The following is an 18,673-nucleotide window of genomic DNA, read 5'->3' on the forward strand; positions in this document are numbered from 1 at the left end:
TGCAATACTTCACCAACACAGTGACTTCAGTATTTGCATGAAAAGCATGTAGTTTTATTACCTGAATTAAGAATTTTAAATGCAAAAAGATATTAATTCTAGTTTAGTGATAATTCTATAATCAACACTAAATAAATATTAAAACTTACATATCAGCTGCTGCCAGTGTTATTTGGCTTGTCCAAAATTCACAGTATCCTTCCGTAGCTCAAGTATGACATAGCTCCCATATAATTGGGAGGGGTGGAAATCACCCTAGCTTCTAATCTCATCAATAAAGTTGTTACAGATGAAGCTTTAAGTTATATATCATGACCACACTGAAAATGTAATCAGCTCAGTCCAGCCCAGACTCCCAATTTCCCTATGCAACTCCCCAGAGAACTTCTAGCTAGAAGAACAGAGCTAACATTACCCAGCCATTAGTTGCTTTCAAATGGTTGGTACATGTTTAACTGTAACTCTAGGATTCCTTTAACTTCAAAGAGCAAGTCTTGTGGATTTTTAAGATGTATTTATTTACCCTTCCATTACTAATAAGTATTTGAAAAAAACTGTACACAAGACATTTATACTAAAATAGATAAATAAAAGCAGGACTGAGGCTCAAGCTTCACTGAATACAAGGAGCTTGAAGCCAGCAGGGAACATTTTGGGAAATCCACATGATCGTGAGAATCACTGTTCTCCATTCCTAGCTTGATTATTACAACCCGTTTGCAACTTTACCTAACCCAGAGCCTCGAGAAGCCCATAGGATTAACTGCAGGAGCTTTGCTGAATGATATGAAATGCTGACAAACAGACACCTTTAAAATAAACTTGTACTGCTGCTAGCTTTTTGAAATTTAAACAATACATCTCTGAATGAAAATAAGAACCAAACTATGGAATGTAGGGGGAGGGGGGAAGGAGGGAAGGAAGCAAAGAAGAGTATATAAGACAGAGAACCAGGTGGTGCAGGCCACTTGGCTACTGGGAATTCTTAGGAATTGCTGGATATAGGAAACTGGAATCCACAGCCTTGTAGGACTAGTAATGCTGCAGCAGTCACCTCTTTTCTACCAATTTTATATAATAATATTGTGTAACTTCTAAAAAACTTAGTTTCACAAAAAAGGGCAAAGATACTCTTCTAATGATATTCATGAAAGTTATGATTCTCCTTTTTTCTACTGTCCTGGGTACTGTCTACTGCCATACAAAAGAGTCACTGCCACATGCACGTCCACAGAAAGCAAAATTACAATAAGCAAAATACCTTCTAGAGAATAAAAATTGACCTGCCTGCACCTTGTAGGCTGCCAAAGATTACACCATCACATATTCTTTAAGAGAGGAGCTAACCTAGAGAAGCACAGTGTATTGCTCCTATAAAGCAAATGACGCAAAATATAAGACCAGGGGATGACCTCATACTGCATTTTAGAAGACCAAAGACAGGGAACAGCTAGTCTCTTGACACCAAATCACACACCAAAAAATGGCTTTAAAAAAAAAATCAGAAATAAGTAGTGATAGGGAAAGGTGGATAAACACTAATGATTACTCTCGGCAGTATTACCAGCAAAGCCTCTGAAACACTGAATGAACATTTCAAGAGAGAGCAACAATAACGAAAGTTTTAGTTGCACCCATTTTTCTGAAGCGGGGGGAAAATGTGAGCCCAGAGTTCACCTGTGAAACAAGAGCACAGAAGAAAGGTTGGTTTTGACCAGACTTTTTCTGAGGGAGAATGAAAGAGACTCCCCCCCCCCAATACAACTCACTGTATATTACAGTTGTTATACATCAAAGAAAATGGTCAAGAAACCCAAATCCACCCCAACGGTCAAGAAACACAAACCTTCATCAGGCACTTTATGCCCTATTTAAAGTCCCAAGACTTTGGAATTCCAAGTTCTCCAGCACTTAGCTTTCCAAAGACATCCTTCCCCATCATAAAACCAGGTCAGTGTTCTAGATACTGTCAGGAACAATCAAATATACCTTATTTGTAACTATGAGATCAAGTCCTTTTGAAGAGAGCACATGTCAAAGACATCATTTATTTAATAAGATTAAAGCTTGATTTTTCCCTATGCCATATTGTTCCAAAACAGCTCCTCTCAATCGAGTCACACTGAATCAGAAATTGTCAGCTACGGATAACACTATGTACACTTTAAGCAAGAATTACTTTTTTGTGACTATTTCAGTTCTAAGGATTTCCATATTTCTAATAAAATTAAATCTCTAATTCAGGTCAGAAAAAGAGTCCTCCCATATTAAGACAAGTTATTCTACTCCCATAACTACTTTAAAGTTAAGACTAAAATAAAACAATAGAAATGTGAAGTAAAACAAGAATCACTTAGACATTTTAGGTCAAACTATACATTTCTATAAAAATTAATCATATAAAGCAACAGATGTACTTTTTAATCTCATGGTATTCTCATGGTTTCATTCATGCATGCACACACACTCTTGAAGATGTCTACATTCACAACGTGAAGTCACCAAAACTCACACTCACAAAGTGCTTATCTGTAAAGAAAGATAATTATTTCAGTTTTTCAGACTCAGCATGGCTAGAAAGAACAAACATTAATGTATCTGCTTTGAAAAAAGCAATATGAAGCCCGGCTTTGTTGAAGTCACTCTTTCTAATCTTCAAGGAAATATCCAAGCATGGGAATGTGACTTTCCTCACTACAAACAGAACTTAACACCCACAAGGAAAACTCATGATAGCCTCCAACAGAAACACCCTTATAAACAAACCTGTTTTCAACATTTCCCTCCCTTAACCAAAAAGCTACTGCGGGACTGAAATATCTTTTTACCAAATATCACAACCTTTTAGAACAACAGTCCATGGACTTACCACTGAACACCTAGAGAACAACAAACGTCATTACCACTTCTCTAATTTTAACCAGTGCACTCTATTAAGTTTGTATCCTAATATTATACTTTAAATAGAATATTAAGGATACATATATCATAGCAGTGACTTACAAAGTGCATTCTCCAGCACAACTCCAACCACTAACAAACATTTTGTGATTGACCCTCACTTTACCCATTAGCATTTGCATCATTATTGGTATACCAATCCAGCATCTCCAGCTGCACCCTCTTAGGAAAAGACATATTTCATCAGGAAAAAAACAAAACAAAACAAAACCAGAAAGACCTCTGCTAAAAAAAACCACTCTACAAAGATGACTCCTACTAAATTTTGACTTAAAAAAAGAAAAAGTGTTAGGGGATTAAGGCAAGACAATTATTTGCTGAAGAAGCACACAAACCTGCATGAACTAACAATCTGCAAAACACAGTGGCTGCACTCTGAAGATCCATCACGTGTACTGTAGTCCAGCACCAAGCTACCAACTAGGAGCCAGCATTATTACCCACAAATACTGAATTCTCCTATCACATTTCTGTGAAAACATTTTAAGGTTAGATAAAGATGTCTCAATTCCTTTTAAAAGATCATTTTACAGCTCCGGGGAATCAAAATCATTAATGAAGACAGATGCTGAATTTAGTTCCTAACGTGGCAGAGAACTACTCTTTCAAGCGACGAACCGGAGTTTCTACAGAATAATTTGTACTAGCGTAAACACCCCCACCTCCCATTACAAAGGGTAGAAAAACAAGCGATTTTCTCTCCTGCTATCGCGCCCCTGCCTTCTTTCCACAGGAATTCCCTTCCGCCGTTCAGCGCTCTCTCCTTGCTGCTCTTCCCCACCAAGTCTCAGCTATCGCCTTAACTCAGCCCCGGCGGTGAACCCGGAGGAACCATTTGTGCCACGACCCCTCTTAACGCCACGAAGCACGCTGCCCCCCTCCGCCCCCCGCCGCAACAACGCGAAACCGGCAAAAAAAAAAAAAAAAAAAAAAAAAAGAGAAGAAAGGGCAGCGGGCAGTGCCCCACCTGCCGCAGCCACATCGGGACACGAGCGGCACCGCCACAAGACCGCACGGCCTGCGTGAAGGCGCCGGGCCGCCCTTCCCCTTCCCCGCCCGCGGCCCCCATCACGCGCGCGACCCCCGGCCCAGCCCGCCTGCCCCCGCCGCCGCTGCCCGCGCGGGGCCGCTCTCGCCCCTCGGCACGCGCCCGCAGGCCCCGCACCCCCCCCCGGGCCGGGCCGGGCCTAGCGCGGCGCCCGCGCGCCCCAGCTCCTCGGCGGGCGAGGGGCCGAGCGGCTCCCGCGCCGCCATCCGCGCCCGGCCCCGCGCGGCGGCAGGCCCCGGCCCCGCGCCGCCGAGGGGCGGCGGCGCAGGGGTAGGAGGAGGAGGCCGGGCCCGCCTCAGGCCGCGGGCCTGGCGGCGCCGCCAGCCGGGCCGTAACGGCCGCGGCCGCCTCCCCTCCCATGACACTGCAGAGCGGGGCCCGGCCGCCGCCCGCCGCCCTCCGCGGCCTCCTTCCGCCGCCGGCCCCGCGGGCCCCGCACCCAGCGGCGGCGGCGCCATGATGATCCGCCTCGGAGGGCGCCGCGCCAGGCCCTAACGCCGGGCCGAGCCCCGCTCCCCGCGCCGCGCCCCCCGCCGCCGCCGCGGCCTGGACCCCCCGCCCGCGCCGCTCACCTTCATGTCGGGACATCCTACTTCACAGGCGGCGGCCCAGGCCCGTCCCGGGGCTCCCGCGGGCTGCTCGGGCGCCGCTCCGGCCTGGCCCGCCGCCGCCGCCGCGCGCACGGAGCCCCGGTGCGAGAGGAGACGGGGGCCGCCGCGGGGGCTGGGAAGGGGGTGAAAACACAAGGGGCGGTAAGGAGCCGGCCCCGGCCTCCCCCCTCCCTCCCTCCCTCGCTCTGCCCGCGGGGGGCGGATCCGGCGGCAGCGGCTTCCCGGGCGCCGTGACACGGTGACTCTGGGCCCCGCCGGCTCTTGGCGCCGCCTCCCTCCCTCCCGCCCGCTCCGCCCCTCCCGCCCGCTGCCGCAGCCACGGCGGCGGCGGGGCTGCCCGCCTGCCGCTCCGCCGCGCTGAGCACTCCCACCCTTTCCTCCTTCTCCTCCTCCTCCTCCTCCTCCCACCCCGGCCGCGCTCAGGGAGGAAGAGGAAATACTCCGCCGGGCGCCGCCCAGCCCTGGCTCTGCGCGGGGCGGCGGCGCTCCCGCCCGGCTTGACGGGACCGGCCGGGCCCCTCCGGCCGCGACCGGGCTCCTCTCCGGGGGCTCAACATGGCGGCGGCGGCCGCCGGGGCCCCCCGGCGGGGCGGGCTCCCCTCGGGGGGCCCAACATGGCGGCGGCGGGCTCCCCTTAGGGGGCCCAACATGGCGGCGGCCGGGCTCCCCTCGAGGGGCTCAACATGGCGGCGGCCGCCAGGGGCTCCCCGGTGTGGCGGGCTCCCCTCGAGGGGCCCAACATGGCGGCGGCGGCGGCGGCGGCGGCGGGCTCCCCTCAGGGGGCTAAACATGGCGGCCGGGGCCCCTCCGGCGGCGGCCGGGCTCCCCCTCAGGGGGCTCAACATGGCGGCGGCGGCCGTTGACGGCCGGTGGGGCGGCCGGGCTCCAGTCAGGGGGCCCGACGTGGCGGCGGGCCTTCGCGGCACCGGGGCGCTGTGACCGTTGTGGGTTTTTTTGGATAATTTCTGGCCGTTTTTGCTTTTAGGCCCCGGCGTTGTGGCAACCCCGGGCAGGCAGCGAGCGTGGAGGCAGCGGGGAGCGGCGGCGTGGCCAAGAAGCAGTGAAGGTAACAGGCCTGCCGGAGCCTGCTGCCCCCTGTGCCTGCCCTGCGGGGCTGGGGGGCAGCACTGCTCAGCTTTTATTAAAAATAATACTTAAAAAAAAAAGTGGCAAGTGCCACTGAGCATGCTCCAAACAGATTTTTCGATTGCTTATTGTTACTCATTCTGCCAGTTTTTGGTTGCAGTTGACTGTGGACCCCAGGCCAGGCATAGGTGTTTTTTTTTTTCTTTTTCTATCTGCCTTTCTTCTTGTTATGCCTGCAGGATATTTCTTCCAGAAGCGTCCTCCGGTCACTCTCCACCTCACTTAAGGAGCCCCCTGTGTGCTCTGTGTCATCAAAGCCTGGACAAGTGTCCCAGTTTCTCCACACGAAGAGAACTCGCATGCTTCTTGTCCTGTGGTGAACAACGCTTAGTACTGAGATTGGCGAAAAACTTGTGACGTGGCTGTGTGCCTTCCTGGTTCAGATACATGTGTAGTACATCACATATCTTGCCACTGTGCTGCCTTCCTTTTCTGTCCTTCTCCCACGTTTCATCCTGACTTGCACAGTCTCCCTCACCTTCTCCATCCACACTGCTTCCATCCCAGTAACAATCTTCATTTTCCTTTGCCTCCATATTTTCATTTCCTACTGTGCTCCTGACCTCTTTTTTTTCTTTTTATCTCCACCAGTCCAACCACCTTCTTCCCTATTTCCCTTTTGCCTATCAAGGGCTTCAGGTCCTTGCCCTCCTTGCCCTCTTCTCCCCAATTATTATTCCATGAATAACTTTACAGCCTTCCTGAGTTTCCCTGCTGCACCCAACATTATGCCACAGCCCCCATGCTTGTCCTAGTCCTGCAGTCTGTGTACCTTCACATCACTGAAGTACCTCCCCATCATTCTTTTTGGAAGGCTGTGAGGACCCACAAGCCAGAGGGGCACAAGCACCAAGTGCAAAACACGGCAGAAGTCAACAGTAATCCTTGAGAGGAAGAAGCGCCAACCTCATTCCTTGCACCACTTCCCATGCCAGTCATGCCTCTGCATTATGCTCTTGCTTCTCCGTGCCCCCCTATATGCAGACAGTTCTTTCCCCTGTATCTTTTCCTTGCTTGCAATTTCTTAACCACACAGCCTAGTGAGAGGATAACCTAGATCTGTCTGAAAAAAAGGTGGTCATTTTCATCAGTAGCAGCCATACCTCTGTGTGGAGAAGCTGTAGGAGACATTGTGGGCCATTCTGACTGAAAACAGGCAGTGGCTTCACTGCTGCTGAAAGCAGGGAAAGAGCTAGTGACCGCATAAAGAGTTTGCAAGAAACATAACTTAGATGAGAAAGTAAAGAGAAGTCTACAGTTACCATAACAGTTACTATAAAACTGTGGAAGTGGTAGCTCTAGGGTAGTGATGGTGGTGAAGCTCTGCCTTTGTCAGCCAGCATTTCACAGCAGCAGTGCACAGAGTGGGGCAATGGGTCATGTGGTGTGTCCTATTATTGCTTTACTTTACTACCAGAATTTTAAATACAAATGGCAGCTGTCTCACCCGGATGTGAAATACAGACCATCAAGTGCTCTTGGCTTATGCTACCCTTCAATCCCTAAAAGAGCTCTGGAGCTAACTGTCTTGCAAACTGCTAACTTGGTGGCCAGCAATATCTTGTCTCTGTGCAAGACTGTAGTTCCCTGCATACATAACTGCCTTATTCTAAGCACTACACTGCTGATGTTTTGGCCTGTCCTTTTTTTATCCAGGTCCTGGCAGACAGGCCTCCTGCACGAGCTCTTTTTCATGCATCTGGTAAGATAGAGGATGCAGCCCTGACATTTCACTGGGAGCCAGAAGATTTGAATTCAGTTTTTGGTCATACAAGACCTTAGGCTAATCATCTCATCTCTCTATGCTCCAGTTGTTAAATGAGTTTAATAACCTTTCTTGCATCTATAAGTGTTATCCATATGGATCTCCCTTGTGCACCAGTCCAGCACAGACTGGTGGGCACAGCCCCCCAACATACAATTTCTCTGAGATATCCCTGGTAGCTGTGGCAGCCAAGCAGAATTCTGTAGCCTCTCCTCCACCTTTGTAGGTTCGAGTCCAAAATTAAACGTGTAATCTTATAATTAAGTTTCACATATACCATTTTCTTGCCTTAAGGACAGTATGTATGCTAAATTAGACAGGATGGATAAAAGGCATCGTATTTCTGAAGCACTTTAGAATATATTTAATTACATCTACTTAAAATTGATTACGTATCTATGTGTCCCTAGTTAAATTCTTCCTACTTTTATAGTCTTAAATTGCTCAAGTGGCTGTTCTGTACCTCCTTTCTTTAATTAATTTCTAATTATTGTTGTTCCTAGGGTTGTATAAACAAATACAAAGGAGTACAGTCCAAGGCTGTAGGTGCTGCTGTGCTAAATAGCAAAGGGAAAATGAGATTGACTGCAGAACACCAAATTTCCCTCCTACACACATCTTATTCTTTCAAAGGGATCTCTCTGTGGCAGATCATGTAGAGACAGTTATGTATAACAGTTTGTTTTGAAGGTCAGTAAGTCTGAATTATTTCAACCGAGTGGAAACCTGTTCCAGAGCTGCTGGCAATGCAGGGAGAGAGCTCTAATTCTAAGGGGTAAGGAAGCCCACTCTAACTTTTAAAGGACTTTCATATTTTACATGAATATTTTCTCTACCAAGAATTTTGTACTTCACGCATTCAAGAAAGGTCAAAGAGTCATCAACATCTTGCAGCAGAAAACCAGTCAAACAAAGAATCTGCACTAACTGGTACCATCTTTTGCTATATTGAGCTTCCAAAAGACAGGAAGCTGAGATGCTTGCCACTGCCTGTTAATTGTTAACACGGAGGTCATTTGCGGAAAAGCCACCCAACTTACACCCTCTGTTTTTGAAAAACGAGATTTTTCTATTGGTACATTGAATGCCAAGCTTTTCATTATTAGTTAGCAGTGAAGCATTTTCTCTCTTAAAGAGCAAAGATGTCCCAGAGAGTTTTTGCTTTAAATTTTAATTTGCTATAACTTCTATTGGTGCATGTGTTTAAGCTCATGCTTCATTTAGCCACAAGACTTTAGTACAGCTGGTGGTGCTGAGGTGCTGTTTACTGTCCAGTTCTCTATCACTCATCAGAAGAAATGCTCCACCCCCAGCAAAGCTGCCAAATCTCACAATATCTTCCTCTGTGTTGTGGTGCCCAGAGTTGTGCAAAAGCAAACTCAAAAAACTTGGTGATGGGTCTCAGTGACCCTCACCGCATGCCAGCATATGCAATAGTATGCAAAAAAGCACCTGCTTAGTAGCCTTCAGAGGGGATTTTGCTGATTATCTCCTCTGCAAATATAGCAAATACTGTAAATATAAGACACCCACGCTCGCAGAGATGAGCATGTGTCAGATCAGGCTGTACGCAAAAAGAGGTGCACAACAGAAAGTTGCAAGGCCCTTTCCAAGGTCATAGTTATTTTTTCCGCTTTCCAATAGGAAATATTCTCATCTTGTTAGTATTAACTTGATAATAACTTATACTGTTCTTGTTTTGAACATATTTTTTCTCTCAAATCTCCAGTTATTCCACTGGCAGAATGACGAAAAAAAAGATTTTAGTGAGGTTTTTAAAGTTCCACTATAGGTGGATTCCTCTGTCCCTATGGAAAGAGCCTGCAATAAGCAGATTTCTCATTCTTTCCCATGCAGCAGAATGATCCATAGGTGAAACTCACTGTAAAGCACTGAGGAAAACAAATGTCAAAATTTACATTTTAATGATGGGAAAACTCAAGTTGAGAAATGAAATTTGACTTATGCAAGGTCATTCAAGGTCAGAGCCAGGAAAGGAATTAGAGACCCAGATCTCCTTAATAATTAGGCCATTGTGTAAGTCACAGTGAGAACAAGAAAAATTCCTGATTTTTTTCCACCATGAAATCATGGTGTGATAAAATTTGTGCCTGGAAGCAGTAAAATCCTCTGAAATAGGAAAGAGATACTTGTGTGCCCTTGTACAGTTTCTTTCACTGCCATTCTAAAAGAATTCGGTATCTGGAGAGGAACTGAACAAGTGCAGATACTAAACTGAATAGTGACATCCTAGTGCAGAGCTCCTAGATGATGAACTGATACATTAGAATCCACTTAGCCCATTGTTTCACTTCAAATCTTTCACCCCTTTGTGGCTTACTTAAAACCCACTGAAAAAATGTTTCTCCTGGTTTCAGTGCTATCCCTACCAGGCTACAGCCATTAGAGAAAGTGATCTCTGCTTCGCATCTCTCGAACTTCTCATTATCAGGACTGGAGATCGCACTACATGCAATATTAGCTCTTTATTGTCTGTACTAACCTGTTTGATCATTCTGCTTCACATTTAGAGGTAAGATATGTTGCCAGCAGGGTGGTATATAACTTTGCTAAACCCAAACCAACTGCTTGGATAAGCCCCATCATCATAAGTATGAAACTGGGATTGCATATACATTCAGATGTTGGCTTTTTACACCCTCTTCCAGTACATAGGGTGTACACAGGGTCTCAGTGGACTAAAATAAAACTGGACTTTCCCTTCTAACTATTGCTTTTCTGCCTATTCTTGCTTAGTAGTCATTCAATATGATATGGAGCTGCTCACTGGCAGTGTTCAGCATGATCTGTAAAGAAAATTTTTACAATGAAACAGAAAAGGACAGTGTTGATGCACTCTAGATTATAAGGAAAAAAATTTAAAAAACTTTGCATACTTACTTTGTTCTGTTTTGTTTTGAATTCTTTGCCAGGACAGCTGTTCTGCTGTGATAAGGGACCAGAAAACATGAAGGCTCTGGGATTCCTGTGGCTAGATATGAAATAGGAAACAGTATTTCCAGGTAGATACTGTTTGTGAACTTGATATTCTTTTCTCCCAAGTGCCCAAGCCTACTGACAGTGTCTCACAGTCCAGCTTGAAGTGTTCGAAGCGCTGATGAACAGCACAAGCAAACTTGGAGTCATCAGAAATGTTAGATAGCTTTGCCTAATGGTCTCATTTGGAGTCCTTGCAATAGGGTAAGAGCACTCTGCTGGAGGACAAAGGGGGAGAGGGGTGAGTTTTTAACATAAATTCCCTTCCTCTGGGAATTTATTTGTCCTTGGAGCTAAACTGAGCTGAGCACAACTAAACGTGCTGTAAAATGCTCATCATGAGTTTAAACTTTTATTAGAACTTCTCCTTTTGAATACTGGCCACATCGCTAGGATGTGCAGTGCAAATGCTGCACTGCTGTGCCCATACTTTCCTGGCACGCAGCAGTTGCAGAAGCTATTCCATTTTTTAGATATGCCGCCCAGATGTAGATCTCATGCCTGCGACTGTTCCTGTGCAGTGGCATTGCCATATTCACTTACACATACTCTGAAGGTACTGCCTTCTCCCCAGGTCATCTGTAACAGATTCTGTATGTTCCCAAAATCTTTTGGGAAGCAGGACAGATGCCCATGAAAAGATTAAGCTGATCAGTGCTTGTGGAGTCAGATGTAGGCGTGCAGGCTTTGCACATAATTCTAACATATTGTTGCTCTTTTCCTACTATACCAAGACTTCGTCAAAACCAGAAATGCTCTTGTTAATCTTACCTTTCCAGACCACTGTACTTTGGAGGTACCATGATCCTTTGGAGGTAATCGCAGATCCCTCCTTCACTACTCAGAGCTTTCATCCTTCTCATCAGCTGGTTTTTGTTGACCAAGACTTTAGATGTTGTTATGAAGCTGGAAGTTCCCCAACTACCACCTTCTCTCCTACTTTTCTGCCTAAAGCTTCCTTAAGAATCTGAACCAAAACAAACACTGAAAATTCCTCAAATCATTCTATCCTCTTACAAAAATATTTCTTACTGATCACATGCCAGTCCCTTCTAAGGGCATGGTTCCAGAAGGCATAAGGTTCTTACAGGACCTCACATCACAATGTACTAAGAAATAGAAACGTCCCTTAAAAATTCTCCAAATTCCAAGTCTTCTCTCTGTCAGAAGAGGACAAAGAAAAAAGATTTTATCCCTTCTTGAAATTACTGTTGCTCCTTTGGGGATTACCACTAACCAACTGATATTCATCTGCTTGATAGCCACAACTGTTACTGCATTTACCCCATTCCATGTGAACGAATCAGAAACAGAGTCCCAAGCACTGTTCCAGCAAGGATGACATATCAGGGAGGTATCCTGTTTATTTACAAAGACCTGTTTCTGCGAAGCAGGAGGAAGCAAATAAAACAATATCTCTGTTCATCATAGCAAGCGCTCATTCTGCAATTGTTCAGCAATATTTTATGCATGTGTTTCTCAGAGCCCATTCTACCATCCTGGCTTAAGCTGCAAGCAAGGTCTTTATTACACTTCTCGCTTTTTTTAATGCCATTTTCTTCTCTGCTATCCTCCCTCTTTTAAACCAGTACCCAGACTTAGGCAGATTCCCTAAGAATTCAAGTTGCTGAGTGGCCCTGACTGTTTTGAGTGCTGCTCTGTGCCTGTACTTCTTATGCATGCTGGCATTTGATTCAGGAGACAAGCTGCTCTGAGCAAAGTATGGTGATTAATCTTCAGAAGCGTTTACCTCTAATTCAAGAAAGATTTAAGCCAACCCCTACCACATGCACAGGCCTCTCAGTTCACCTGCTGGGATCATGTGATAGGTGGGACATGAAGGTGAAGTTATGCAGTGGACTCATATACATGGGGCTAAAAAGCTGGCACAAGATTGTGGGCCTTCATGGCTAGGTCTTTTTCCATGAGGATCCCTGTGAGTGAAAGGGCCTTCTAGATGGCACTGCACGATCTCATCAGCTCCAGCACCACCCAGGCCAGGTACAGCATGGCAATTGACTGGAAACCACCTGCACTGCTTGTATCTGCTCTGTAGGCATGGAGCTGAGGAGCAGAAAACAAGTGAAAACTTGTGCACTGAAAAAGTGGCTGCTAGTATTTGCAGGAGCAGTGGGTGTCTCTGAGTACACCAGGCATTTACAAACACAAGAAGAGGTACAGTTCCTGCTGTAAAGAGCCCATGCTATAAAGTGACAGCTGAAAGCCGGTAGCCTTGGAAATAAAGCCCAGAGGATCGGGGTCATGTCCTGGTCATGGCTACTGAGTAGCAAGTCTGCTGTAAAAGGGGTTACCTCCTCTGTCTTTCCCTTCCTCGTCTTCCTCTATATATTTCAACACACTTAGCTCAGCCAAGTACAGACCCACAAGTCTATTATCAGCAATTAAAAAAAGAAATGAGAAAGTCACTACAGACAAACCTGGAGGGAAGGCCGGGCTCTTACAGCAAAAGCGCAGAACTGCTGAGTGTGCTGAGCAGTTCTGTCTGGTTCTGCATCAGGCACCTCTTCTGCTGCAGCAGGCACCTCTCCTGAAATTATTTGCTGGAGTATTTTTAGCTGTTATTAGTGATGAATGAGAAGTGATTCTGGATTGCCCCAGACTCACTCATCCCCCATCTGCCCCTTCCTTCTGCAATGACATGAGAGAAAATTTCAACTCCAGAAGGGACTTAACTGTGCCTGGGACACCACTAATGACAAACAGAACCCATCTGGCTTTTGGAGATTTTGTCCAAATGTCCTCCCCCATTTAATAAGAAGTGGGATCTTGCCCAAAACAAAGACCTCTCACATTTTTCTTCTGAATGCCGGGAACAAAGCAGTTTTCTATTCTCAGTTTATCAGTTTTTCATTTTTGGTTAAAGAGCAATCAATATTGACATTTTAAAACTTGTTTTTAAAAACAGATGTTTCAAGTTTTCATTTGCTCACTTAAAATACTATCAGTCTCTCCATGCGTTGTAGACTCCAGCCAAGCTCAGGGTCTTTGTGGGCTAGACCTCACCAAACACTTAGCAACATGATGGGCTCTGCCACTTAACTGATTGCAAAAGGCTGGACAGTGCTGCAAAGAGTTATGTCCTTGGGAGCCCTTCAAACCTGCCACACAGCTGGGCTGCAGGTTGGTACCTTGGCCAATTTGGCTAATTTTGCAGCAGAGGAACTGTGTCAATGCAGGACAAGTCAGCAAAACTAGTGAGCACTGCAAGCTATAATGTGCAGAGACAATGCATTCTCATTGCCTTCTAGTAAAACCATGAATAAAACTCACATTTGTGGTGTGGCTGGAAGCTAGAGCAGGGAGAGATGCATGTCAGCTCTTTGACCGTGAAAAGGAAAGAAGTATAGCTATCTGCCGTCTTCTTACCCTGTGACAGGTTATGACCGAAAAGGGAGAAAAGGGGATGTACAACAATACAAACACAATCTCCTTTTCCTTTTCTTCTCCACCTTCCAAAGCTTCCTGGCAGCATCCCAAGCATTTATTCAGCTGCTCTTGGGTGTGTTGGAAGGATGACTTGGACAGCACACAGGGTGCATCAGGAACCGCTGAAGTACTCAACTGCTGTAATAAAATATTCCTATATAGAGCAACTTAAAAACAAAAGAATGAGAAGTCAGGGCACAGCCAGACCCCTTCACAATGGAAAGATCACTGCTCATGAACAGTACTGATGTGGTAGCTTTAAAACTGTCATCCTACCTTTTCAGATCTGGGCAGAGGTACCAGAGCTAGCTTTATACCCTATGGAGGGGGTAGCAGTAAGAAGTCCTAGCACACACTGTGAAGCAGTTGCAACTGAACAGCCCTGGGTGCTCTAGCCGGCTTGGTTAAAGTCACCTGTGACAGCTGTTCATTCACTTAAGACCTGCACTATAGTGACAGCTCAGAAGGCTGGACAAGGAAGAGATGTTTGTCTTTGCCCTTCTTCACCAGAGTCCTCAGTACTGTTTCCCAATGAACAACACAACTGGTTTTGGACCTTTAATGGGGCACTTGACTTCCTCACCCAAGGCATCCCCAGACTTTCAAGAAGCAGTAGATTCACTTGTCCTTCAACCAGTATTCACAGAAACAGCTGACAATGCCCAGTGCTCCACTGCAGAGGAATCAAAAAATTTGCCACAGGAAGGCTGGTTTGTAGGGTTCCACAACTTCACAACTTTTGAAGGAGCATCAAGATAGGACTCTGACTGGAGACACATCTGCAGAAGGTGCAAGTTGGCCACAAAACCCACCCTCTGAGAAGAGGGAGTTGTCTTAATGTCACTCAGTTATTTTAGAACACCAGGACTCAACAGAGTCCAAATCTGATACAAGGTTCCCAGTTTCAGAGGTAGCAAGGAGATCCTGTACATCATTTCAAATACCCTCCAATTAACACTACCAGTTTTCAGTGAAGACAACCCTGTCAGAACGCCTGAACTTGAGTCCCCTGTGGGGCTACATACTGACTTATCAAGCAGCTGCTCTTTAATTCTTAGCAGGTGTGGAATAAGTTGGGCTGCATGGAGAAAGAGCTGTCCTAGTAACACCTCTTCTTGGCTGCACGCTAGGATGGATGAAAGGGTGAATTTTACACTGCCATCTAGCGGTTAACATCCCCTTTCCCTCCAGCATAGCACCAGAAAACTGATACAGCAAAGATTTTGATTTCCCTGGGCTAAAATGTTACATATCCCATATCCCATGGCTTCTTAGGGACCAGTCATGGGTGAAATATCACAGAGCAGGATCACAGAACAGTTGAGGATGGAAGGGACCTCTGGAGATCATCTAGTCCACCCCCCCTGCTCAAGCAGGGTCACCTAGAGCACACTTCCAAGAGTTGTGTCCAGACAACTTTTGAATATCTCCAAGGAAGGAGACTCCACAACCTCTCTGGATAACCAGTGCCAGTGCTCAGTCATCCTCACAGTAAAGAAGTTTTTCCTCATGTTTAGATGGACCTTCCTGTGTTTCAGTTTGGGCCCATTGCCTCTCATCCTGTCACTGGGCACCACTGACAAGAGTCTGGCCCTGTCCTCTTTACACTCTCCCTTCAAATATTTAAATGCATTGATAAGTTCCCCCCTCAGTCGTCTTTTCCCCAGGCTGAACAGCCAAAGCTCTCTCAGTCTTTCCTCACAGGAGAGATGCTCCAGTCCCTTCAGCAGCTTAGTAGCCTTTCACTGGACTCACTCCAGTCTGTCCATGTCTCTCTTGTACTGGGGAGCCCAGAACTGGACACAGTACTCCAGATGTGGCCTCACCAGGGCTGAGTAGAGGGGGAGAAACACCTCCCTTGACCTGCTGGCAACACTCTTCCTGATGCACCCCAGGATACCATTGGCCGCCTTGGCCACAAGGGCACATTGCTGCATCATGGCCAACTTGTTGTCCACCAGCACCCCTACGTCCCCCTCTGCAGAGCTACCTTCCAGCAGGTTATTCCTCCCACATGAAGGACTCTGCAATTCCCTTGGCTGAACTTCTGGAGGTTCCTCTCTGCCCAGCTCTCCAGCCTCTCCAGGTCTCTCTGAATGGCAGCACAGCCCTCTGGGGTAGCAGCCACTCCTCCCAGTTTTGGATCATCAGCAAATTTGCTGAGGGTGCACTCAGTCCCTTCATCCAGGTCATTGATGAAGAAGTTGCACAATACTGGACCCAGCATTGACCCCTGGAGGACACCACTAGCTACAGGCTTCCAAACAGACTTTGTGCCACTGATCACAACCCTCTGAGCTCTGCCTTTCAGCCAGTTCTCAATCCATCTCACTGTCCACTCATCTAGCCTGCACTTCCTGAGCTTGCCTATGAGGATGTTATGGGAGACAGTGTCAAAAGCCTTGCTGAAGTCAAGGTAGACAACATCCACTGCTCTCCCCTCATCTACCCAGCTGGTCATTTCATCATGGAAGGCTATCATGTTGGTAAAACATGATTTCCCCTTTGTGAATCCATGCTGACTACTCCCATTCACCTTTTTGTCCTTCACATGCTTAGAGATGGCCTCCAGGATGAGCTGCTCCATCACCTTTCCATGGGTTGTGATGAGGCTGACTGGCCTGTAGTTCCCTGGATCCTCCTTCTTGCCCTTTTTGAAGACTGGAGTGACATTTGCTTTCTTCCAGTCCTCAGGCACCTCTCCTGATAGCCATGACCTTTCAAAGATGATTGAGAGTGGTCTAGCAATGACATCATTGAAATACGTAGTGAAGCACAGAGAGTCTTAGCCCCAAGGAGCTTACATAGAACAGCTCATGTAGACATCCTAAGGTGAGGTTCCTAGCTAAATCTGGTAAAGCTCATATTAGCTCTTCATGCTAAGTACTTAACAATCTTGTCCTGAATGTTCACATGCAGGCACTTTTATGACTTTTTATATACTGTAATATTTCTTTCCAAATTCAGGACCTATCCTAGCAGCAGAAGGCAAGGTATTCTTTTCTGAGTAGGCACAAGGAAGTCCTGAACTTGTAGAAATGATCCTCTCTCAACAGTGTCAAGAGCATCACTTCAGGTGCAGGGTTAGGCTCCTAAGTTTCAAAATTTCATGTGTATGGGTGAAGGGTGTATGCTCTTCTTAAGCCAAGTGATGCATTATATAAGGTAATAGGAGGGGAAAAGAGAAGAGATGAATAGAGAGCATGATGGTGCCACTTTTAAACTGTGATTTCCACCAAGGACAGATCATTCCTATCTGAATGCTTGAATAGATAATGTATTATGGAGACAAACACATTTTATCATCTACTTTGGAGATTTTATCTGCCGCTCATCGGCACAGAGTATTTTAAAATGACAGTGCTATCCATATGACAGAATTACAGAGAACAGTCCAGACTGTCAAATATTCTGGAAAGGACCCATTAAAGGACAAAAATCATGTAGCTGTTACATTCAAATTCCATTTTGCTATCTGTTGCAGTTAGAATATATTGTACCAAAAGTCTGACAGTACAGCCTTAAAGGAAGAGAAAATGATTTCAGCTTGACATATTTTAAAGAGATTGTTATTTACAAGAAAAACTAAATATTGCAGCATATTGAACACCTGTTGACTAGAAGTAAAATGGTGTACTGCCAGATCAACAGTTTTGCCAAAAATAAGCCAAACATTGTCTTACTCAAGTTTTCCAAATAAATCCACCTTAAGCAGAAGCTACATTAGGGGAAACTGCTGCCAGTCCAAAAGCTACAGGGGTAATCACCAATTAAAACCAGAGTCTTAGAACAGAAACTGCAAAGCACAGACCTTATCCCACAATGCCAACAATCTGCAGAAGGCACTGATGTTCAGAAAAGGGCTAGGGACAGGCTGAAGAGTATTTTTCATGGTACTGGTATTGCAGCCACCATGCCATATCTGGGATAACATCTGAGACATGTGGCTCAGGGTTTTAATAAAGATACTTTCTCTCCAGTCACATACACAAGGCAGGAAAACCACAGCTGCAGTGTCTCCGCTGCCTATTTTGAACTTGCACATAGGCAAGTCCACCAGCAGTCATGAAGCCCTTGGGTGAGCCTTCAAGGGATGGCTCCACACTATCACATGTTGTTCATTTACTCCTTTATTCAAAAAACTCTAAAAGCTTTGAGGCGTTTTGCATTCTTGTTGGGGCACGTCTCTCTGCGAGCACATTATCACCACTGCACCGTATAAATTGCCTGCTAGCACTTGGACAGAAGTGTTTCCCATGCTTAGAGAGATAAAAAATCTTACTGCTTCCCTGCTGGAGGATACTATTCCCACACTGAAGATCTAGCAGAAGAGCATGCTTATAATTTGCCTCAGCACAAACAGCCACTGATAGGAGCATTTTATGCTGAGGTGGTTTTGCACTGAATACATGAGGAAGGACTTGCACGCTGTTTTGTCAGCTGAGTTGCAGAGACAGTAAGATGGGAGTCAATAACAGCTTTGATAGACACAGCTAAACAAAGGCAGACATCAGCCTCTAATGAAAGCAGGCGTAGGAAATTACTTCACATGCTTTAATAATTCTTCATACTCCGTTCAAGGTTGCAATTACACAGATTTACAGGGGATAGTTGTACCAGTGTAGTTTTCCATTTATACTTATGCATTTTTATTACAGATGCTGCTGTAACAAAATTGTACACAGCAGTCACATCACC

General features: G+C 46.0%; 1 protein-coding gene across 4 annotated transcripts in view; it reads right to left on the reverse strand.

The window, feature by feature from the left end:
* KCMF1 (potassium channel modulatory factor 1) overlaps positions 1-4,717 on the reverse strand; it is a 53,846-nt gene extending 49,129 nt beyond the window's left edge. The window contains exons 1-3 of one of the 4 annotated variants that reach the window (XM_067315261.1): positions 4,582-4,717; positions 2,418-2,529; positions 1,565-1,677 (exon numbers count right to left, since the gene is read on the reverse strand). In XM_067315261.1, coding sequence (XP_067171362.1) covers positions 1,565-1,595 — 31 coding nt within the window. In that variant the 5' untranslated portion in view covers positions 1,596-1,677; positions 2,418-2,529; positions 4,582-4,717. Of the gene's footprint in view, positions 1-1,564; positions 1,678-2,417; positions 2,530-3,296; positions 3,382-4,581 lie in introns of those variants that run through there. The other 3 variants (XM_067315263.1, XM_067315262.1, XM_067315259.1) reach the window with 3 other exon arrangements.
* Between the last annotated feature and the right edge of the window lie 13,956 nt (positions 4,718-18,673).

The sequence above is a fragment of the Apteryx mantelli genome, chromosome Z (assembly GCF_036417845.1).
Source record: "Apteryx mantelli isolate bAptMan1 chromosome Z, bAptMan1.hap1, whole genome shotgun sequence".
Lineage (NCBI taxonomy): Eukaryota > Metazoa > Chordata > Aves > Apterygiformes > Apterygidae > Apteryx > Apteryx mantelli.